The sequence below is a fragment of the Oncorhynchus masou genome, chromosome 8 (assembly GCF_036934945.1).
Source record: "Oncorhynchus masou masou isolate Uvic2021 chromosome 8, UVic_Omas_1.1, whole genome shotgun sequence".
Lineage (NCBI taxonomy): Eukaryota > Metazoa > Chordata > Actinopteri > Salmoniformes > Salmonidae > Oncorhynchus > Oncorhynchus masou.
The window spans coordinates 19,903,852-19,928,103 of record NC_088219.1 but is presented as its reverse complement, the minus strand read 5'-3'; the positions used below and the strand labels follow the sequence as shown (position 1 = coordinate 19,928,103).

The window sequence follows — 24,252 nt, the reverse complement described above, 5'->3', positions numbered from 1 at the left end:
TCGGAGGGTGAGGGCAGGGCCGTTCCCTCCCCAGAAATGTCCATGAACTTGCAGGTGCCTTGGTGGAAGAGTGGGGTAACATCTCACAGCCAGAACTGGCAAATCGGGTGCAGTCCATGAGGAGGAGATGCATTGCAGTACTTAATGCAGCTGGTGGCCACACCAGATATTGACTGTTACTTTTTGATTTTGACCCCCACTTTGTTCAAGGACACATTATTCCATTGTTCTTTTTATGTCTCAGTTGTTGAAACTTGTTATGTTCATACAAATATTTACACATGTTAAGTTTGCTGAAAATAAACGCAATGTATATATAATATAACCACCAGCTACAACTATTGTTTAAAAACCGCCCGTATTGTGCCATTCCATTTACTGGGGCAGCTATGTTTTTTTCATTTGTAACTTTGTGGATATAGGCACCAAATTGCACACACACACTGCTAGAGTTTTAAAAAGATTTGTAGATTCAGGTCCGTCACAGAATTCACTCATTAACCCCACAGAAATATTTTTCCAATAAGGCTGCCAAACAACTCAATGTGGTCTTATTGGCCAATTTCGCATGACCATACCTGTATGAAACATAATTGTAGTATGCCCAAAAATATCTTAATGTTAAGTGATGTAGAGTATGCAACCACATGAGCCAGGTGTGCCAGTTATAGAAGATTGCCACAATTCTGTGAATAATTGAATAATGTGCCCAAAGATCTGTCTGCATTTCTGAAGATGTTACCTCAATTCTATGAATAATCTTTATATCGGGTTCATGTGGTTGTGTATTCAACATCACTAGAAACATTAATATGTTTTTGGGCATAAAACAATTACAATTCAAATGAGTAAGACCACGTTTAATTGTATGGAGGCCATATTAGAAAAAAAATGCTTCACAGTTACCCACCAGAGACATTTTTGGAACGCTGAGGTCAACAGAAATTACCTTTGACCTCTTTCCAATGATATTATTAAAGGGTTGAAGTGAGCAATAACTTGTTGTATACCGACCATTGTTTGTCATAGGGTAAAATCCCTATTGTAAAAATGTATGGGCTGGAGGGATGAGAATGATAACACATACAGTGCCTTGCGAAAGTATTCGGCCCCCTTGAACTTTGCGACCTTTTGCCACATTTCAGGCTTCAAACATAAAGATGTAAAACTGTATTTTTTTGTGAAGAATCAACAACAAGTGGGACACAATCATGAAGTGGAAAGACATTTATTGGATATTTCAAACTTTTTTAACAAATCGAAAACTGAAAAATTGGGCGTGCAAAATTATTCAGCCCCCTTAAGTTAATACTTTGTAGCGCCACCTTTTGCTGCGATTACAGCTGTAAGTCGCTTGGGGTATGTCTCTATCAGTTTTGCACATCGAGAGACTGACATTTTTTCCCATTCCTCCTTGCAAAACAGCTCGAGCTCAGTGAGGTTGGATGGAGAGCATTTGTGAACAGCAGTTTTCAGTTCTTTCCACAGATTCTCGATTGGATTCAGGTCTGGACTTTGACTTGGCCATTCTAACACCTGGATATGTTTATTTTTGAACCATTCCATTGTAGATTTTGCTTTATGTTTTGGATCATTGTCTTGTTGGAAGACAAATCTCCATCCCAGTCTCAGGTCTTTTGCAGACTCCATCAGGATTTCTTCCAGAATGGTCCTGTATTTGGCTCCATCCATCTTCCCATCAATTTTAACCATCTTCCCTGTCCCTGCTGAAGAAAAGCAGGCCCAAACCATGATGCTGCCACCACCATGTTTGACAGTGGAGATGGTGTGGTCAGGGTGATGAGCTGTGTTGCTTTTACGCCAAACATAACGTTTTGCATTGTTGCCAAAAAGTTCAATTTTGGTTTCATCTGACCAGAGCACCTTCTTCCACATGTTTGGTGTGTCTCCCATGTGGCTTGTGGCAAACTTTAAACGACACTTTTTATGGATATCTTTAAGAAATGGCTTTCTTCTTGCCACTCTTCCATAAAGGCCAGATTTGTGCAATATACGACTGATTGTTGTCCTATGAACAGAGTCTCCCACCTCAGCTGTAGATCTCTGCAGTTCATCCAGAGTGATCATGGGCCTCTTGGCTGCATCTCTGATCAGTCTTCTCCTTGTATGAGCTGAAAGTTTAGAGGGACGACCAGGTCTTGGTAGATTTGCAGTGGTCTGATACGCCTTCCATTTCAATATTATCGCTTGCACAGTGCTCCTTGGGATGTTTAAAGCTTGGGAAATTTTTGTATCCAAATCCGGATTTAAACTTCTTCACAACAGTATCTCGGACCTGCCTGGTGTGTTCCTTGTTCTTCATGATGCTCTCTGCGCTTTTAACGGACCTCTGAGACTATCACAGTGCAGATGCATTTATACGGAGACTTGATTACACACAGGTGGATTGTATTTATCATCATTAGTCATTTAGGTCAACATTGGATCATTCAGAGATCCTCACTGAACTTCTGGAGAGAGTTTGCTGCACTGAAAGTAAAGGAGCTGAATAATTTTGCACACCCAATTTTTCAGTTTTTGATTTGTTAAAAAAGTTTGAAATATCCAATAAATGTCGTTCCACTTCATGATTGTGTCCCACTTGTTGTTGATTCTTCACAAAAAAATACAGTTTTATATTTTTATGTTTGAAGCCTGAAATGTAGCAAAAGGTCGCAAAGTTCAAGGGGGCCGAATACTTTCGCAAGGCACTGTAGAAAGCTACCATAGCAGTGTAGCAATCACACATTTTCCGACTCTAGGGACATGTTACATTTCATATGTATTCATTTGTGGATGTCCAGAATCTATTTCGTTTTTGTTACACATTATAATTAATTTGTTACGAATTTGAAAAACGTATATGTTACAAATTCTGCTTAGTTGCCAAACATTAGCTATCTTGCAATGTTAGCTAGGCTAGGGGTTAAGTTTAGGATTTAGGTTAGCTAACATGCTATGTAGTTGCGAAGTAGGAAGTGGCTGAAAAGGTTAACCTTTTGCGTGTTGGGGGCAGTATTTTCGTTTTTGGCTAAAAAACGTACCCATTTGAAACTGCCTATTTATCTACCCCAGAAACTAAAATATGAATATAATTGTCAGATTAGGATAGAAAACACTCTAAAGTTTCCAAAACTGTAAAAATATTGTCTGTGAATATAACAGAACTGATATTGCAGGCAAAAACCTGAGGAAAATCCAATCAGGAAGTGCCTCTTATTTTGAAACCTCTCTGTTCCTATGCATGCCTATCCTCCATTTAAAGGGATATCAACCAGATTCCTTTTTCTATGGCTTCCCTAAGGTGTCAACAGTCTTTAGACATAGTATCAGGCTTTTATTTTGAAAAATGAGTGTGAAAGATCACATTGCGTAAGTGGATAGATGGGGGCTTTCAGAGTGAATTTTGCGCTACAGACTAAAGCGTCCATTGTTCCTCCCTTTGTTATTGAAAAACCTACACACCCGGTTGATATATTATCGAATATGTATTTTAAAAACAACCTGAGGATTGATTATAAAAAACGTTTGACGTGTTTCTGTGGACATTATGGATATTATTTGGAATTTTCGTCTGCGTTGTGACCGCTCTTTCCTGTGGATTTCTGAACATAACGCGACAAACAAACTGAGGTATTTTGGGTATAAAAATAATCTTTATAGAACAAAAGGAACATTTGTTGTGTAACTGGGAGTCTCGTGAGTGAAAACATCCGAAGATCATCAAAGGTAAATGGTTAATTTGATTGCTTTTCTGATTTGTGACCAAGCTTCCTGATGCTAAGTGTACATAATATTATGTTATGCTATCAATAAACTTACACAAACGCTTGGATGCTTTCGCTGTAAAGCATAATTACAAAATCTGAGACGACAGGTCGATTAACAAAAGGCTAAACTGTGTTTAGCAATATTGCACTTGTGATTTCATGAATATGTTTTTTTTTTTGTAATATTATTTGACTGTGGCGCTATGCTATTCAGTGGTTGCGGACTAAAATGATCCTGCTAACGGGATGGGTAGCGCCTAGAAGTTAAGTAGCAAAAATTACAAAGTTGTCTGTGATGAGATTCAAACTTGTAACCTTTGGGTTGCTAGACTTTGTTATATGCATACCCATCCAGCTCGACCAACCACCCTACTTTTGTTTTTCCTTAAGTAACCATCTGTCCTACATAACGTAACATATATCTTACTAAATGAAGGATATTGGATGTACGTACATAATAATACGAAATAGTCTGAGACCAGGTTGACAATAGAGCTACACTGGAACACACACATATAGGTTGGCATAGACCACTCCAGTCCATCCCTCCCCCTTCTCCTAGCTGCTCTCTATCAGTGTGAACAATAGTACGATATTTTGAGTGCAGAGCGTTGGAGAAGGATGCAACGAACGCAAAGTGGTATTGTGAACAGGAGAAGAGACCAGAATAAGTTAACCGGGATGCATTATTTTTGAATGCGCCAATTTTCACACCGACACTTCGCCTGTCATTCAAGTTTGCTAGAAGAAGTTTAACCAATATTGTGCCATAAAAGATAACGGACGGATGGAAGGGGCTATTTTTGTCCGCTAAGACTCAAAGGGATAAAATAATGGAGACAACTCTGAAAGCAATAACGCGTTAATAAGCATTCAAGTGATGCAGTGTTTATAAGAGCACAGAGGACAGCCCATTATCAATTTGGGTCAGTGAATGCTCGCTTATATACCATAGTGCAATGTTGTATGCGTGCAGAGGGAAATTGGAGCGAGCAAGCCTGTGCATCTGGATGGCAAGGTAGTTTATGGCACTTTGCAAAATTTTAGATAAACGCCCACTATCCAAAATTATCCTTTCAAGGTAGCCTATTGGTAGGAATTTACACTGATAATCTGGACAATCGGTGCATATTCATTTGGAGAGTGGGTGGACAGTGGCCTTATCATCATACAATGTCCCGTATTGCTGGACACGTTTCAAACCAGAAACCTACATGTGGCCGCTGATACACTTTAAACGCAAGACTAGAGAGGCCGACACATTGTATCCCCTCACACATTCCAATTACTGTGAGTGTTGTCTCTGGTTGATTGCTTTTTGTTGTTCAAGTTTTTCCTTAGGTGTTTGCCCAAGTCACACTATAGCTGTGCACTCCGGGGGATTTAGTGAACTTCGTTCGCACTCTTTGTCTAACTCGATTCCCCGTCCCTTCTTTTTTCGGGGGTAAAACGACAGTAGAGAGCCAAGGAGCAGGAATGGCTTTCGCGTTTTGGGACGGCTGTAATGGTTTGGGATTTATTTTGATTTTTCTTGTGGATTTACTGGGAATAACTGCAAGTAACATGGAACCTATTTATTGGAATACATTGAACAAGAGGTACGTGGTTAAACTTTAATTTCATATAGGCTTGCATACCGTACTTTAGATTTGTCATAAATTTTCCAACAAAACACATTGCTGTCCGATTATGACTGACTGAATAGATAATGCAAAGGACACCGTTCCTTGACTGCCGATCAAAGCATGAAGAACTGTAGGTTATATTGGTGACATTGCATGCAGTCCGGCAGAGTGACATTTGAAGACAGATATTAAACGCTTTACAAGTACCACCTCATGGGGACCATACCTTTAGGACACTGAATGATTATTTTGTGAGCTTCGATTTCAGGTCTCGAATTACATGGGTTCACTCAATATCCAACTGTAGACTAGGCTAGCCTAGACCTAGTTGTTGCTGGCGGAGATGAGTGGTGGTGTGGATACTGACTTCGTTGGAGAGGATTACGGTCGAGGAAGACCTGGAGTTTACTGGCAACCGGTCCTATTCAACAGATCCGTGTTAAATATAGACCAGTGTAAAACCACAGCATACCCTTTCTGTCCATAGAGAGCAAGGAGATGGCAATGGGGTTGTTATGCGAGGGAATGCCTGTTTTTGGCAGACTGCTATTATGTCAGGGTTGCGTGAGAGAGGGGGTGGTCTTCACGCATGATTGCACCCTCATAAAAGGTCGCGTGCGTGTAGTCCGCTCGTTCGTTCCTCGCTTCTCTCCCGCCTGTGCAAACTCATGCTAAGGTTGGAATCCACCCGAAATGGACACTATGAAAGCCAGTGAGAACCTGGCCTGGATTTGTCCCACACTGTTCAAGCAAATTCCTCTTTTATCAAAGCTCAGACTCTCACATATTCTGTTAAACTTGCGGTAATTCTGCATCAATTCATTTTAAGGTGTTGGGGGTTTAGCCCAATGCAAGTCGGGGTGTCCAGGTCATTCTCAATTGGCAACAAAATAGGAATTTCAACAGCTTAAATCCATGGATTTGGTGAACATTGAGATATAAGAGAGAACATATTTTTCAGGTTACTTGCACCTTCACACCTGCCACAGCAGACACTTCCAGTACTCAATTACAATAGCTACTGTGGGTCTCTCTACAGTAGAGCACATACATCTACAGTGTATTGCCAAAAACTACCATACCACTCAACTTCAACAACACACACACACACACACACACACACACACACACACACACACACACACACACACACACACACACACACACACACACACACACACACACACACACACACACACACACACACACAGAGAGAGAGGAGAGACACTTAACAGTAATTAGAATCCATAGAGCAGCTTTAAAAGGTAGTCTACTTTCTCTGTGTTGTCTGTTGCTGTCTCTTTTGTCTATCCTCCATTCTCATCCTGTCCTGGTTGTTAAGTGTAAAAGTAAACAATTGTTTTATTAGTAATTTCACAGGCTTTTTCACCTCACCTGATAATTCTTTGTTAACCATGTTTAACCTTTTCACTGTTTGTATTTCACCTGTTATAATCTGCGCAAGTAAATACAACTAATTAGAATGTATAGATCAGCTAGAAGGGAATACAGTCTCTGTGCTCAACCCACCTCTGTTCTCTTTCCATCTGCCCTCTGTCACTTTCTCTGTCTTGTCTGTTACTGTCTCATGTAGGGTTGGGCGGTTATTTTATATATATACTGAACAAAAATATAAACGCAACATGCATCAATTTCAACGATTTTATGGAGGTACAGTTCATAAGGAACTCAGTCAATTGAAATAAATTCATTAGGCCCTAATCTATGGATTTCACATGACTGGCAGAAGGCCAGCCATGGCTGGGCCTGGGAGGGCATCGGCGCACCCACTTGGGAGCCAGGACCAACCAATCAGAATGAGTTTTTCCCCACAAAAGGTCTTTATTACTGACAGAAATACCCCTTAGTTTCATCAGCTGTCCGGGTGGCTGGTCTCAGATAGTCCCGCACGTGGAGAAGTCGGGTGTGGAGGTCCTAGGCTGGTGTCGTTACACGTGGGCCGCGGTTGTGAGGCCGGTTGGACCTACTGCCAAATTCTGTAAAAATGACGTTGGAGGAGGCTTATGGTAGAGAAATTAACATTCAATTCTGTGGCAACAGCTCTGGTGGACATTCCTGCAGTCAGCATGCCAATTGCGCACTCCCTCAACATTGAGACATCTGTGGCATTGTGTTGTGTGACCAAATTGCACTCTTAAATTGTGCAAATTGCACAATTTAAGGGTGGCCTTTTATTGTCCCCAGCACCTGTGTAATGATCATGCTGTTTAATAAGCTTCTTGATATGCCGCACATGTCAGGTGTATGGATTATCTTGGAAAAGGAAAAATGACCACTAACAAAGATGTTAACAAATTTGTGCACAAAATTTGAGAGAAATAAGCTTTTTGTGTGAATGGTACATTTCTGAGATCTTTTATTTCAGTTCAGGAAACATTGGGACCAAGAATTTACATATTGAGTTTATATTTTTTACTCAGTGTGTGTGTGTATACTATTTTTTTAAGCATTTTTTTTAACGCACGAAACCATTTAGGCAACATGGATCTTGATCCAGGAGGGTTTTGAATGTCTCTAATCTGGGTACCAGTCTTTTTAGCTAACATGCCTATCGATGTCACTGCCAAAGAGACTGGCCTTAAGGCAATCTCAACGTTCAATATGCAGCTGGTTTTACGGCGGAGTTGCTCATTGGTTGTTGGACATAACATTTATTTTCCATGACAACATGCAGAACCTCAAATAGAATTATAAAGTCAAAAACAAACATTTAGCTTTTAGATAGACAAGTTGTTTTTTTTTTAGAAAATCTTTTTGAGGTTGGAATTACAGGATCTATTTAGTTTGAGAATTTAGTGAGTTAGCAACTTTTGACAGACTGGTTTTGTCTGGACAAACCAAAACCACATACCAACGTGTTCTGTGGATAAAAGGTTCCTGTATTTGGATAATTATTTTGATTGGAGTATAACTTTTTGGGCCCCCCGAGTGGCGCAGCGGTCTAAGGCACTGCATCTCATCTCTTGTCTGGTGTCCCTCCATCATATCCTACTCTTCTGTTGCTGTCTTGTCTGGTGTCCCTCCATCATATTCTACTCTCCTGTTGCTGGCTCTGTCTTGTCTGGTGTCTCTCCATCATATCCTACTCTTCTGTTGCTGTCTCTGTCTTGTCTGGTGTCCCTCCATCATATCCTACTCTCCTGTTGCTGTCTCTGTCTTGTCTGGTGTCCCTCCATCATACCCTACTCTCTTGTTGCTGTCTCTGTCTTGTCTGGTGTCCCTCCATCATATCCTACTCTTCTGTTGCTGTCTCTGTCTGGTGTCCCTCCATCATATCCTACTCTTCTGTTGCTGTTGCTGTCTTGTCTGGTGTCCCTCCATCATATACTACTCTTCTGTTGCTGTCTGTCTTGTCTGGTGTCCCTCCATCATATCCTACTCTCCTGTTGCTGTCTCTGTCTTGTCTGTGTGGTGGGTGGGTGTGAGTGAGTGTGTGTGTGTGGGGTTAGGGATTGCGGGGCTCTTCTGACATCTAAAGCCGAGTCGTGTATGCTTGGTAAATGACTGTAAACAGTTCTGAGTGCAGTCTGTCATCGCTCCAGGGGAAGTTGTTGTACAACTCTCCCCCTCAAATGGGCATTAAAAATTCATCCTTCACAGGCTGCTCAATATTTAATGAATCGTCTGCTAATTGGCTGAGGATAAAAGCCTGCTTAACTGGGCTAAGCGTTTCAGATTAAAACATTTTAAAGATTGGGAAAAGAAAGGAAATACCGATACAGTGTCAGGAGACTGAGCTCTCTGCATCTTCACATGTTCATCTTTATTACCCCCTTACACTGCCTTATATAGCCAGAGTGTTACATCCCCAGGTTAGGAGTGCGTGTGATTTGTGTATGAGAAAGGAGTAGGTGTGTGTTTATTTGCTTGTGTATTTTTTGTGTTTGTGCATGTTGTTCCCAGGGGTGTGGGTATCGTTGTTGTTGGTCTGTGTGTGTGTGTGTGTGTATTCCCAATCAGTCACTCAGCATCTGACTCAGTTGGGCTGTTCAGGGGCGAGCAAGATGAAAGATCATTGTGTGAGCAAACACTTGAGTTGAGAGAGAATCGATGTGGTCGAGCGAGCAGAGGATGGGTCCCGCAAGCGCAGGCCAGTGTGGTGCACGCAAATTAAACTTGAGAGCTTGCGAGTATGACTTTGAGCGAACAGAACTACATTGTCGCACGCAATAAATTAATTGGAGAGCAGGGATTTTTATTCCACTGACTACATGTCAAGACTCAAATGACTGCACTCACAAATACGCTGCATCCCCACACGGATGTCCCCTCCCTATTTAACCCCAATTTTCCAGGTTGCTGTCCAAAATCCACCTTGCGCTCGGAACGTCATTCTATCGTTTTATAACAGGAAAATTCTACCCAATGAACATTGCGTGTAGCAGTCTACTGAAACACAATTGGTCATGTTTTTGGATCGATCACGAATGCTCTAACTGGATTTTTGAGTTTCCATAAGGTTAGGGTTAAACGTGCTACACATAGGATTTATTTGTATTTTTGCATTGTAATTTCAGAAAATGTGCATAATATATCTGCAGTAATAATGGAGTGATAGTATTACTTACCCACCAGTGTTGTGATTTGCTGATATTTGCCTATTGATTTCTCCCCCCTGAGCAGCATCAAAATGGGTTCTGACTTTGTGGACTTTTGTTATCTAATGGAAATTGCTTTGTCATTTCCAAAACCGCTTTTTGAAGCTGGTGGACCCAAACCAAAACTTTTGGTTTTGGTCCACCAGCTTTAAACAGCTGTAAAAATGATAATTAAAAAAAAAATGAAAATATACTTTACAGCGATTTAGATGATACAATAATTCCTACAATATTCAGTGCTTGATCTCTCACAAAATCTGACTTTGAGCAAACAGTGTAGAGTTTTTGCAACCAGGAAATGACAGAGCGATTCCACTAGATAACACAGCCATAAAGTCAAAACAGCTTTCCCATTTTGACAACAGATGCCACTCCGGTGGGAGAAATCAATAGGCAAATATCACAGCCAATCACAACACTGGCAGATAAGTTATATTGTTAAACACTACAGTTCCAATATTACTGCAGATATATTATTGAAATGTTTGGAAATTAGAATGCACAAATTAATTTTAAAAAATTGTAAAAAATTTATGTTTAGGTTTAAAATCAGATAAAATAGGCAGGGTTAATGACTTTGGCTGTGGTAAGTAGTGACCACCTATTTTTGAGCACAGAAGAGGAAAGGGTGAACGATGGCTGTCAATAAAGAGGTAAGTTTGATCGTTTTTCAGTAGAGAAACTAAAAAATAAACTAGCTTAGCTAGTCAACTATCATTTCAAAATTGAAGTAGGTAGTTATTTGGTATTCTGTTTTAAAAGCAGGTTATTAGGTTAACGATAGTAGGTAGGAAGCTAACTAGCTAACCATCTAGCTAACGTTTAACTCTGTGGTTTAACCAAAGATGGTTTTGTTTTTTTATACCGTCTCTGGTTTAACTAAGAGCATTGTAAGTCAACGAGGGGTTTAGTAGAGGAAGAGGACTTGGGAGAATAGTATGACTGGGAAGGAGTGGCAGAAGAGTGGGGAGAGGCATGGTGTGGACAAACCACTGAAGTATAAGAACAGACAGTGAGGACTCACGGTGGAAGAGGGCTATGATTGAGGAGGGGAAGTCGAGAGGTCAGGCCCCAAACCAAATAATAGCTAATATTGTCAAACGCTAAGCGCATACTTTAAAATGATTGAATAGATTTGATCACTTTTAATCTGTCAGTTTTTGTGCAGATACAATAAATGAATAAAGTCAAACATAATTCTCTCTCCATACCTCTTTCCATGCAGGTCCACTGTCACTAATATGTGGTGGTGAAGTCCCAATGGGCACAGACGTCAATTCAACGTCTATTCCATGTTGGTTCAGCGTAATTTAATTGAAATGACGTGGAAACAACGTTGATTAAACCAGTGTGTGCCAAGTGGGGTTGTTCTTTGCTCAGCTGACAGACCAGAGATACAGGAGCCCATTCGGTTCCAAGTTGCTTACCTTGGCTCTCCTCTACGTACAGCACTCTGGGGACTTCCAGCAGGTAACTATGACATCCACTAATCACTCCCGTAACTTAATCATTAATGGTACTGAGACTTCCTCGAATTTCTTTGAAACTGTATGAAGGCATTGTGCATAGGACATTTGTCACATAGATAGGATGATGACTAGATGGTTCTATTCGGAGGATGGGTATACTGAATGTATGTGATAGTCACTGCTAAATAATATATGTAGTGTAAATAAGGGATAAAGTGAACCTATAGGAGGGTAGCTCTCTACGAGGAGGGTTGGGAATGAAATGACAGCAGGCTGTTCAATACTGAGCCATACTGACTGACGTGTCGTGGATTGGTACAGTTTGGCCCAATCCAGTCCCAAATCACTTATTTGGCGAAATTATTATCCAAAGTTGCCTCTTTTGATACAGCCACAGCAGTCATAAAATGGACTGTTGCCTTGAGCTCTAATTGAACTCTGTCTAGGACATTTCCCAACCTCTTCTTTTCTTTTCTCTCTCACTCCAGTTGTTCTCAGGAGACGGGTCAGTGTGCGTAGAGAGAACATGTTTGACCAGGTGGAGTCAGGCTTCTACTTCATCACCCTGGACCACTACACCAACGAGGCAGAGGACATCAACTTTGGACCAGTGAGTCACCAACTCATCTTATGCCTTACACAACATTAGGAACACCTGCTCTTTCCATGACAAACAGTTGAAGTCGGAAGTTTACATACACTTAGGTTGGAGTCATTAAAACTCGTTTTTCAACCACTCCACAAATTTCTTGTTAACAAACTATAGTTTTGGCAAGTCGGTTAGGACATCTACTTTGTGCATAACACAAGTCATTTTTCCAACAATTGTTTACAGACAGATTATTTCACTTATAATTCACTGTATCATAATTCCAGTTGGTCAGAAGTTTACATACACTAAGTTGACTGTGCCTTTAAACAGCTTGGAAAATTCCAGAAAATGATGTCATGGATGTAGAAGCCTCTGATTGGCTAATTGACATCATTTGAGTCAATTGGAGGTGTACCTGTGGATGTATTTCAAGGCTTACCTTCAAACTCGGTGCCTCTTTGCTTGACATCATGGGAAAATCAAAAGAAATTAGCCAAGACCTCAGAAAGAAATTGTAGACCTCCACGAGTCTGGTTCATCCTTGGGAGCAATTTCCAAAAGCCTGACGGTACCACGTTCATCTGTACAAAGAATAGTATGCAAGTATAAACACCATGGGACCGTGCAGCCGTCAAACCATTCAGGACGGAGACGCGTTCAGTCTCCTAGAGATGAACGTACTTTGGTGCGAAAAGTGCAAATCAATCCCAGAACAACAGCAAAGGACCTTGTGAAGATGCTGGAGGAAATGGGTACAAAAGTATCTATATCCACAGTAAAACAAGTACTATATCGCCATAACCTGAAAGGCCGCTCAGCAAGGAAGAAGCCACTGCTTGAAAACCGCCATAAAAAAGCCAGACTACGGTTTGCAACTGCACATGGGGACAAAGATCGTACTTTTTGGAGAAATGTCCTCTGGTCTGATGAAACAAAAATAGAACTAGTTGGTAATAATGAGCATCGTTATGTTTGGAGGAAAAAGTGTGAGACTTGCAAGCTGAAGAACACCATCCTAACCGTGAAGCACGGGGATGGCAGCATCATGTTGTTGGGGTGCTTTGCTGCAGGAGGGACTGGTGCATTTCACAAAATCGATGCCATCATGAGGTAGGAAAATTGTGGATATATTGAAGCAACATCTCAAGACATCTGTCAGGAAGTTAAAGCTTGGGTCTTCCAAATGGACAATGACCCCAAGCATACTTCCAAAGTTGTGGCAAAATGGCATAAGTACAACAAAGTCAAGGTATTGGAGTGGCCATCAGAACGCCCTGACCTCAATCCTGTAGAACATTTGTTTGCAGAACTGAAAAACGTGTGTGAGCAAGGAGGCCTACAAACCTGACTCAGTTATACCAGCTCTGTCAGGAGGAATGGGCCAAAATTCACCCAACTTATTGTGGGAAGGCTCCCCAAAACGTTTGACCCAAGTTAAACATTTTAAAGGCAATGCTACCAAATGAGTGGTTGTAAACTTCTGACCCACTGGGAATGTGATGAAATAAATAAAAGCTGAAATAAATCATTCTCTCTACTATTATTCTGACATTTCACATTCTTAAAATAAAATGGTGATCCTAACTGACCTAAGACAGGGAATTTTTACTAGGATTAAATGTCAGGAATTGTGAAAAACTGAGTTTAAATGTATTTGGCTAATGTAAACTTCAGACTTCAACTGTATACTGACCAGGTGAAAGCTATGATCCCTTGTTGATGTCGCTTATTAAATCCACTTCAATCAGTGTAGATGAAGAGGAGACGGGTTAAAGAAGGATTTTTAAGCCTTGAGACAATTGAGACATTTATTTTATTTTTAGTTCACCTTTTATTTAACCAGGTAGGCCAGTTGAGAACATGTTCTCATTTACAACTTCGACCTGGCCAAGATAAAGCAAAGCAGTGCAACAAAAACAACACAGAGTTACAAATGGGATAAACACACTTACAGTCAATAACACAATAGAAAAGTTTATGTACGGTGTGTGCAAACTTCAGAGAACTTCCGAGACATGGATTGTGTATGTGTGCCATTGAGTGTGAATGGGCAAGACAAAAGATTTTAATGCTTTATAATGGGCTATGGTAGTAGGTGCCAGGTGCACCATTTTAGTGTAAGAACTGCAACGCTGCTGGGTTTTTCACACTCAACAGCTTCCTGTGTGTATCAAGAATTGTCCACCATCCAAAAAACATCCAGCCAACTGTGGGAAGCATTGGATTAAACATGAGCCAGCATCCCTGCCGAACACTTCGACACCTTTGTAGAGTCCATGTCTCGACGAATTGAGGCTGTTCTGAGGGCAAAAGGAGGTGCAACTCAATATTAGGAAGGTGTTCCTAATGTTCTAAAACCCCATTGGAAGAGACGATCCAAGGGTTCCTCGCCTCAGATCTCCTCCAATGGCTCTTCAGAAGGATGCGAGTAGAGAGGAAGTGAGGAGTTGAGCTGGGATGGATGAGGACAGAGCTCATGTCATTGTTTTAGGTAGAATCTTATGTTGAATGATACATTTATTATCTGTTTGCACTTATCTTTGTTCTTGTGCTCTTTTCACAGATGGCTCTGGCTTGCTGATAACATCTGATCTGATGAGACTCTCGATGCGATTTGACTCCTGTATTACTGACTGGATTCAATAAAACTTCATTTGAGATTCTGTAATTGATAGACAATCAGACAATTACTATAAAACAAATCTGTTTTCCTCAGTTCAATGTTTGGTGAATGCATGGCATTGTTTTGTTCTCAGTCCTCCTTTTGAATGCTGTGTGTACTGATTCAGTTCTAAATGACCTTTGAGTCCATCCTCGCCGCTTCCATTACTGCAATGGATTGTCCGGTCTGCTGAGAGGGTCATTGGCTACCACCTGCTCTCCATCGTGGTACTGCATAACTCCAAGGCATGGAAGCATGCAGGAAAGATCATCGCTGACCTCTTCCACCACCTCTGGCAAACGGTTCAGGTCAATCACGATCAAAATCTCCCACCACCTGAACCATTTCTTCCCCTGCGCACCGACTATGCACCCTGCACTATTCATCCCAGACCTGCACGACTCTTACATGCATCATTTAGGATGTAGCTTATAGTTCAGTCTAGTTTTTTAGCTTAGTGTTCATACTGTATGTGGATCTGTGGAAATTCTGTGTGTATAATGTCTTCATATTATGTTTATCATCTGTCTCTATATTCTGTTTATTGTGGTAGCACCATTTCACAGTTTGAGGAAGCACATATTCACCATAAAAATGCACATTTATAATAAAGCATTCTGTGCATCTAGCATTGCATTTGTAGATGTATGTAAGATAGTCTACTAATCCTAATGTGATGAGTAGATAGTCATAATTTTCACCCATCTTCACACAATACCCCATGACAAAGTGGAAACATGTTTTTTTTTAAACATCTTTTCACATTTATTGAAAATTAAATACAGAAATATCTCATTCACACCCCTGAGTCAAAACATGTTAGAATCACCTTTGTCAGCGATTACAGCTGTGAGTCTATCTGGATAAATCTTTAAGAGCTTTGCACACCTGGATTGTACAATATTTACACATTATTCTTTTTAGAATTCTTCATGCTCTGCCAAGTTGGTTGTTGATCATTGCTAGACAGCCATTTTCATATCTTGCCATAGGTTTTCAAGACGATTTAAGTCAAACTGTATCTAATCCACTCGTGTTTTAGGTTGTTGTTCCCTGCTGAAGGGGAATTTGTCACCCAGTGTATGTTGGAAAGCAGACTGGACCAGGTTTACTCTAGGATTTTGCCGGTGCTTAGCTATATTCCATTAATTTGTATCCTAAAAAACTCCCTAGTCCTTGCCGATGACAAGAATACCCTTAACATGATGCAGCCAACACCATGCTTGAAAATATGAAGAGTGGTACTCAAACGTAACATTTTGTATTTCTGGACATAAAGTTCATTTATTTCCCACATTTTTTAGTTTTACTTTAGTGCCTTATTGCAAACAGGATGCATGTTTTGTAATACTTTTATTCTGTACAAGCTTGCTTCTTTTCACTCTGACATTTCGGGTAGTATCGTGGAGTAACTACAATGTTGTTGATCCATCCTTAGTTTTTTTCTATCACAGCCATTAAACTCTGCAACTGTTTTAAAGTCAACATTGGTCTCATGGTGACATCCCTGAGCAGTTTCCTTCCTCTCTGGCAACTGAGTTAGGAAAGAAGCCTGTATCTTTGTGGTGACTGGGTGTATTGATACACCATACAAAGTGTAATTAATAACTTCACCATGCTCAAAGGGATATTCAATGTCTGCTATTTTTTTAAACCCATCTACCAATAGGTTCCCCTTTTTGCGAGGCATTGGAAAACGCCAATGGTCCTTGTTTTAATCTGTGTTTGAAATTCACTGCTTGACACAGGGACCTTACATACAGTATATAGTTGAAGTCTGAAGTTTATATACACCTTAGCCAAATACATTGAAACTCCGTTTTTCACAATTCCTGACATTTAATCATAGTAGAAATTCCCTGTCTTAGGTCAGTTAGGATCACCACTTTATTTTAAGAATGTGAAATGTCAGAATAATAGTAGAAAGAATGATTTATTTCAGCTTTTATTTCTTTCATCACATTCCCAGTGGGTCAAAAGTTTAAATACATGTGTACTCAATTAGTATTTGCTAGCGATGCCTTTAAATTGTTTAACTTGGGACAAACGTTTCGGGTAGCCTTCCGCAAGCTTCCCATAATAAATAAGTTGGGTGAATTTTGGCCCATTCCGCCTGACAGAACTGGTATAACTGAGTCAGGTTTGTAGACCTACTTGCTCGCACACGCTTTTTCAGTTCTGCCCACAAATCTTCTATTGGATTGAGGTCAGGACTTTGTGATGGCCACTCCAATACCTTGACATTGCCATTTTGCCACAACTTTGGAAGTATGCTTGGGGTCATTGTCCATTTGGAAGACCCATTTGCGAGCAAGCTTTAACTTCCTGACTGATGTCTTGAGATGTTGCTTCAATATATCTACATAATAGTTTTCCTCCCTTCCTCCCTCATCTATTTTGTGAAGTGCACCAGTCCCTCCTTCAGCAAAGCACCCCCCACAACAAGATGCTGCCACCCCCGTGCTTCACGGTTGGGATGCTGTTCTTCAGCTTGCAAGCCTCCCCATTTTTCCTCCAAACATAACGATGCTCATTATGGCCAAACAGTTCTATTTTTGTTTCATCAGACCAGAGGACATTTCTCCAAAAAGTACGATCTTTGTCCCGATGTGCAGTTGCAAACCGTAGCTTTTTTTATGGCAGTTTTTGAGCAGTGGCTTCTTCCTTGCTGAGCGGCCTTTCAGGTTTTGTCGATTTAGGACTGATTTTACTGTGGATATAGATAATTTTGTACCTGAGCCACACGGGGTGGGTGCCGGAGCTAGCGGTCGAGCAGCGGAGAGGGCCAGAGCCTGTGTGGGAGTCGATAGAGGAAGGTAATGAGAGATACCGGAAAGAGGTTTTGGCAAGGAGTGTGCTGCAGCGCAGGCACGCTGAAGAGAGCCTTTTCAGCCTGGCACCATCTGTGCCAGCTCTACACACCAAGTCTCCAGTGCGCCTCCACAGCCCAGTACGTCCTGTGCTAGCTCCCCGCACTCACCGTGCGGAGTGTGTCATCATTCCGGTACAATTTGTGCCGGCTCTTCGCACCAGGTCTCCAGTGCACCTGCACAGCCCAGTACGTCCTGTGCTAGCTCCCCGCATTCACCGTGCGGTGGTTGTCATCTGTTCGGTACCAGTTGTGCCGGCTCCACGCACCAGGTCTCCAGTACATGTCCCCAGTCCGGTACATCATGTGACTGCTCCTCGCACTTGCCCTGAAGTGTGTGTCACCAGTCCGGTACCACCTGTGCCGGCTCCACGCACTAGGCCTCCAGTATGCCTTCCCAGTCCAGTATGTCCTGTGTCTCCTCCTCACACTTGCCCTGAAGTGCGTATCACCAGTCCGGTGCCACCTGTGCCGGCTTCACTCACCAGGCTTCCGGCGACGGTCCCCAATCCAGAGCTTCTGGCGACGGTCCCCAGTCCAGAACTTCCGGCGACGGTTCACAGTCCGGAACCTTCTGCAACGGTCCACGGTCCGGAACCTCCTACGACGGTCCACGGTCCGGAACCTCCTGCGACGGTCCACAGTCCGGAACCTCCAGCTCCAGTACAGGAGCCTCCCTCTACGCCGGTGCCCAGTCCAGGCACGGCGTCCAGTCTCGCTCCATGGCAGGACCCTTCCTCTGCGCCGATGTCCAGTCCATGCACGGCGTCCAGTGCCGCTCCAAGACCGGAGCCTCCCCCTGCTCCGGTGCCCAGTCCAGACACGGCGGCCAACTCAGCCCCATGGCCGGAGCTTTCCTCAGCGCCAGTGCGCTGTCTGGGTGCGGCGTTCAACCCAGCTCCATAGCCGGAGCCCTCCTCTTCGCCAAGGCCCAGTGCGGGCATGGCGTTCTACCAGGCTCCATGGCCGGACCCGTGGTCTGGGCGGGGGCAAAGACCCGCATCGGGGGCCGCCACCGCCACTAGTCACCCTCACCAGTTGGTTTCAGGTTCTGGGGGGGGTTACTGTCACGCCCTGACCATAGAGAGCATTTTTATTCTCTATGTTGGGTTAGGTCGGGGTGTGACTAGGGGGGTGTTCCTATCTAGTTTGTTGATTTCTATGTTGGCCTGGTATGGTTCCCTATCAGCTGTTTATCATTGTCTCTGATTGGGGGATCATATTTAGGCAGCCATTTCCCCACTGTGTTTTGTGGGATCTTATTTTTTGTGTTGTTGCACTTCATTTACATCACGTTTCGCTGTTTCTTTATTTTGTCTTGTTTAAAGTTTCACATCAATAAATATGTGGAACCCAGATCACGCTGCGCTTTGGTCCGAGTATGCTTCCAATGACGATCGTGACACCAACTCAAACCTCTTCCTGCGTCTATGGATCTGTGATAATGACGTTCTGCTCGCTCAAAGTCACACTTGCAAGCTCTCAAGTTGAACTTGTGCTCTCAACTAGCCTGTGCATCCGCTGGACCCATCCCCTGCTCCCTCGACCACATTGTTCTCTCTTAACTCAGTGTTTGCTCATGCAATATGATGTTTCGTCTTGCTCGTGTGCACCATCTCGCGGCAGTTCAACTTTGGAATTGGATTTGAATCCATTGTTTACACATCCAGTGGTGAGGAACAATCCACCCTGTCCTATACTCCTGTGACACCCGGGCCTGGCTCCACGAGGGGACAAAAGGGGTCTTTGCCCCTTCAGTTGAAACTTGTGCCACCTCAGTTTAAGTTTTATGTCTCTATATAAAAATAGCAAAATGAAAATGATTAAATGACAGTATCTCCACTGCGCTGTATCAGCACTATAGACAGAGCGCACGGTGGAGTGTGTGTTTGTGTGTTGGGGACTATGGAAAGCCACTGGGTGGTTACATATCTCCTTTGTTTTTCCATAAAAAGCGGGGGAAAACGCTGCTTATCTGTGGTAGGCTACATGAATAGCGTTGTAGGCTACGTGAATAGCATTGTAGGCTACATGAATAACGTTGAAGGCTATGTGAATAGCATTGTAGGCTACATGAATAACGTTGAAGGCTATGTGAATAGCATTGTAGGCTACATGAATAACGTTGAAGGCTACGTGAATAACGGTGTAGGCTACGTGAATAACGGTGTAGGCTACATGAATAACGTTGAAGGCTACGTGAATAACGGTGTAGGCTACATGAATAACGTTGAAGGCTATGTGAATAACGGTGTAGGCTACGTGAATAACGTTGAAGGCTACATGAATAACGTTTTAGGCTATGTGAATAACGGTGTAGGCTAGGTGAATAACGTTGAAGGCTACATGAATAACGGTGTAGGCTACGTGAATAACGGTGTAGGCTACATGCATAACGTTGAAGACTGTGAATAACGGTGTAGGCTACGTGAATAACGTTGAAGGCTACGTGAATAACGGTGTAGGCTAGGCTACATGAATAACGTTGAAGGCTATGTGAATAACGTAGGCTGAATAACGTGAATAATGAATAACGTTTTAGGCTATGTGAATAACGGTATAGGCTACGTGAATAACGTTGAAGGCTATGTGAATAACGGTGTAGGCTACGTGAATAACGTTGTAGGCTACATGAATAACGTTGAAGGCTATGTGGATAACGTTGAAGGCTACGTGAATAACGTTGAAGGCTACATGAATAACGTTTTAGGCTATGTGAATAACGGTATAGGCTACGTGAATAACGTTGAAGGCTATGTGAATAACGGTGTAGGCTACGTGAATAACGGTGTAGGCTACGTGAATAACGGTGTAGGCTATGTGAATAACGGTGTAGGCTATGTGAATAACGGTGTAGGCTACGTGAATAACGGTGTAGGCTACGTGAATAACGGTGTAGGCTACGTGAATAACGGTGTAGGCTACGTGAATAACGTTGTAGGCTACGTGAATAACGGTGTAGGCTACGTGAATAACGTTGTAGGCTATGTGAATAACGGTGTAGGCTATGTGAATAACGTTGTAGGCTACGTGAATAACGGTATAGGCTATGTGAATAACGTTGTAGGCTATGTGAATAACGTTGTAGGCTACGTGAATAACGGTGTAGGCTACGTGAATAACGTTGTAGGCTATGTGAATAACTAGATATATGCTGCCGCCTGTAATATTGGATTTTGGATTTATAAGGATGGGGTCAAGTCAAGTTTAGCCTGCAGTTAAAGCTGCTTGCTGCCACAATATTGGACCATTTATAAGGACAAAGTTTAGTTAGCTGTAACAAAGTTTAGTTAGCTGTAAAAGGCGTTAGTGTTATTAGCGCTAACCAGCTAATATGCCACTGCCACGATGCGCCGCCAGGATAATGGCTCAACAGCCCAATCCACCCCGACTCTCCTTGACAATCTTGGAACAGAGGAGCCAGCCCAGGTTTGTACCCTAGTCACAGGTTTTCTGTCTAAAAAAATAATTTTATAGCAACCAGTTTATAGGAAGAGAGAGAGGCTGGAATACTCAGTTACTGCAGATGCTGCATTTTAGTTCCCATGTGGAAAGTTCTGTGTTGGATCCAGTGCTAACACAGACCAGGCCTTCACCCAAGCTGGGTATTCTAACTGGAAGCATGCTATTGATAGAAGCGAAGGATTCGCCAAGCACGCATGAAGCAAGGAGCTTTTGAAATGCACTACACTGTGGAAAGAAAAATAAGTTGTATTCGGCTGCATTCACATATGCAACAGTATAGCTTCCGTCCCTCTCCTCGCCCCAACCTGGGCTCGAACCAGGGACCCTCTGAACTCATCCCAACTGACACCCATGAAGCATCATTACCCATCGCTCCACAAAAGCCGCGGCCCTTGCAGAGCAAGGGGAACCACTACTTCAAGGTCTCAAAGCGAGTGACATCACTGATTGAAACGCTATTAGCGCGCACCACCACTAACTAGCTAGCCATTTCACATTGGTTACACATAGGCAGTTTGTAATAGGGGAATTACCCTATCTATCTTGTAGCCTATAATCATTACCAAAATGGCCTTGCTTTAGTGTGTAGGGCGCTGTCCATTGAGCTGACACAGTGCAGTGGAGATGGGTTGCAGATTTCGACGCCAACTTGTCACTTCCAAAACACTCAGCATTTTAACGTTATGTTTATTATGGTATATAATTCCAATGCAAGAACCCCCCAAAAGTGTGCCCCCTCACCGATTTCAACTGTCCCATTAGTCACATTATCCTGGCGCCAGGTTTGGTGACACCTCCCTCTCAGACAGCTGTGTGTGTGTGTGTGTGTGTGTGTGGTTTACTATGAGTGTCTGGGTGTGTCTGTGTTAGGCCTGTGTGTTTTCCAGTCTAAATATTTAACAGATAAATAGTTTAGATTGGGGAGATTAAACAGTGTCAAATGAAGATGGGCAATGGAAAGTGCAGTGGGTATGTTGTGTATGTGTGTGCATGGGTGCGCTGTCTGTATATGGGCAAATTTGCAGTGAACTGCTTGTGAGACAAAACTAAAGTTTTCCAGTCTTGTGAAAGTGACTTTGGAAAAAGCACCAAATGGGCTGAACCTCTTGACCTCAGATTAGGGGTGTGCGAGTAAGGGAGGATAATCCTACACAACACAACACACACCCAGCCCTCTTGTGGAGTGCTCCACTGTCAGTCAGACAACAAAGCAGTCTGTGAGGGGATTACTCTCTCTCTTTCGCTCTCCTCTCTCTCCTTCCCTCTGTCATCCCTTCATTAGTGGATTCACCCTTTCATCACTTACTCAGTAGCTCGATCTCTCCATGTATCCTCTTTTTTCCCTATCAACCAACCTATCTCGTCCTTCATCACGTTCCGTTGAAATGTGAGCAAATTTGTGGGGAATGTTACCACTGTTGTTACATGAGATCAGGGACAGCGCTATCTGGAACTGATTTATGAATAACACATGACCAGTGAGAATGTTACCAGTCAGAAAAGGGACTAGTGGTGGAAGCTGCATTTGGAGTGTTGATTGGGATTCTTGGCAGAAGACTAATCTGCTGAAATCTCTTCAGTAATCCAATGGTTTCATTAAATCTTGCCTAAGGATATGGACAGGAATCAGTTAAAGGGTGCATGACATAAAGGACGTTTCTCCCTTTCACATGTTTTGTACGGGTATGGCTTACCTCCAGACACTAACATTTGCTTTCTTCATTTCACACACCCTCGTAGCTACCTGCCAGTATTAGTTTCAAATCCCCTTTCACCGTCCTTCTCATTTTTAATTTTCTGTTTCAAAGGTGCTTCCCTGGCAGGCCTTCAAAGCCTTGGCAGAGCATGAGAGCGTGCTGTGGAGAATGGAGTAATTGCAGTCTTAAGATTGCACTGATGATGATTTCACTGTGAGACGACGTTCCCTCTGACGACGTTCCCTCCAATATGAAATTAATTCTCAAAACAGTGCATCACTATAGTAAAAACACATGCTTGGCTTTAACCTTGTTTTTTGTGCTTGTTTGATCTGAATTCTCTTCCAAACCTTTTCGCTCATTTCCCCTCCCATCTCTCCATGTGCCTCTCTCCCTCATAAGTCCCTGTTTTTCTCTATCCCTGCCTTCTCTCTCCGTCTCTGCCTGCACCTCCCTCTCTTTCGTAAAGGTTAAGTGGGATAAATAATATTTTTTGTATGCCTCGCAGAGCGTTATGGGTAATTGGGGGACCATTGAATGGAGAACAAGGTCCAAGAGCCATGTCAGCAATAAGAAAAAACATAAACAAACTAATCTGGCAAATGACATGTAGTTGTTTTAACAAACCAGACCGATTTCCCTTTCAAAATCCACCTAATTGAAACCAACCAACTCGCTCTCTAGCTCTGTCTCTTTCTTTGTCTCTGACTTTGGATATTCAATATCTCTATCTTTCTGCTTCAAATACACACACTTCTCTCTTATGAAACTTTTTAATAAAAAAATATTACAAAGAATAGAAACCTAGATGTTCCCTGGCGTGCTGGTATGTGTGAGGGAGACAGGAATGAAGAAGGCAAAGTGAAAAGAAGGAGGGGGAGAAGGGAGTTGAGGAAGGCGAGAAGGGTCTAGGGAGTTCTCTCTCTCCTCGGGACTCTCCGACTTTCTTCTTGCACTCATCCGCCAAACAAAGAGAAGGGGTATTTGTAGTCTGCTCATCTCTAATCAACCATGTGATTTGGGTTTGATGAGCCTTTTCATGTGTGGTTAGAGTCCAGGGCCTCAGTGTGCATGTCTACCTCTCACAGGCTGATACAACTGAGAGTCAGACAAACGCAGCTCCACTCCACAACGTTTAGAAAATGTCAACTTTCTGACCTCAGTGGCCTCAACCTCAGTTGTAACAAACCAACCTTAGAGTGGAATGCTGTTGTTGTGTCTGAGCTCCGGTTGTGTCATGGTTGGTCTATGTTAAGGGCATCGTCTGATGGGGACTGAGTCATGAGGTAGGATTGTGGGTGCTATATCTCAGTCCTTAACTCATTAAATAACACCGATAAAGGTTCAAACAACACTCACAAAATACTTCAGATAAAGCAGCACTCACTTATCAGGTCTGGGGGAAGGCTCCTGGAAGGGCACGCTAATAGCATTTCACCAAACGGCTGTTTTAGGGGACTGACGCCACAAAGTTCTCATTTATA

General features: G+C 42.5%; 1 protein-coding gene across 1 annotated transcript in view; it reads left to right on the top strand.

Moving 5' to 3' along the window:
• Positions 1–5,226: 5,226 nt before the first annotated feature.
• Positions 5,227–24,252, top strand: part of LOC135544345 (ephrin-B2-like) — a 61,242-nt gene continuing 42,216 nt past the window's right edge. Inside the window, exon 1 of the mRNA XM_064971886.1 lies at positions 5,227–5,368. Coding sequence (XP_064827958.1) covers positions 5,247–5,368 — 122 coding nt within the window. The 5' untranslated portion in view covers positions 5,227–5,246. The remainder of the gene's footprint in view (positions 5,369–24,252) is intronic.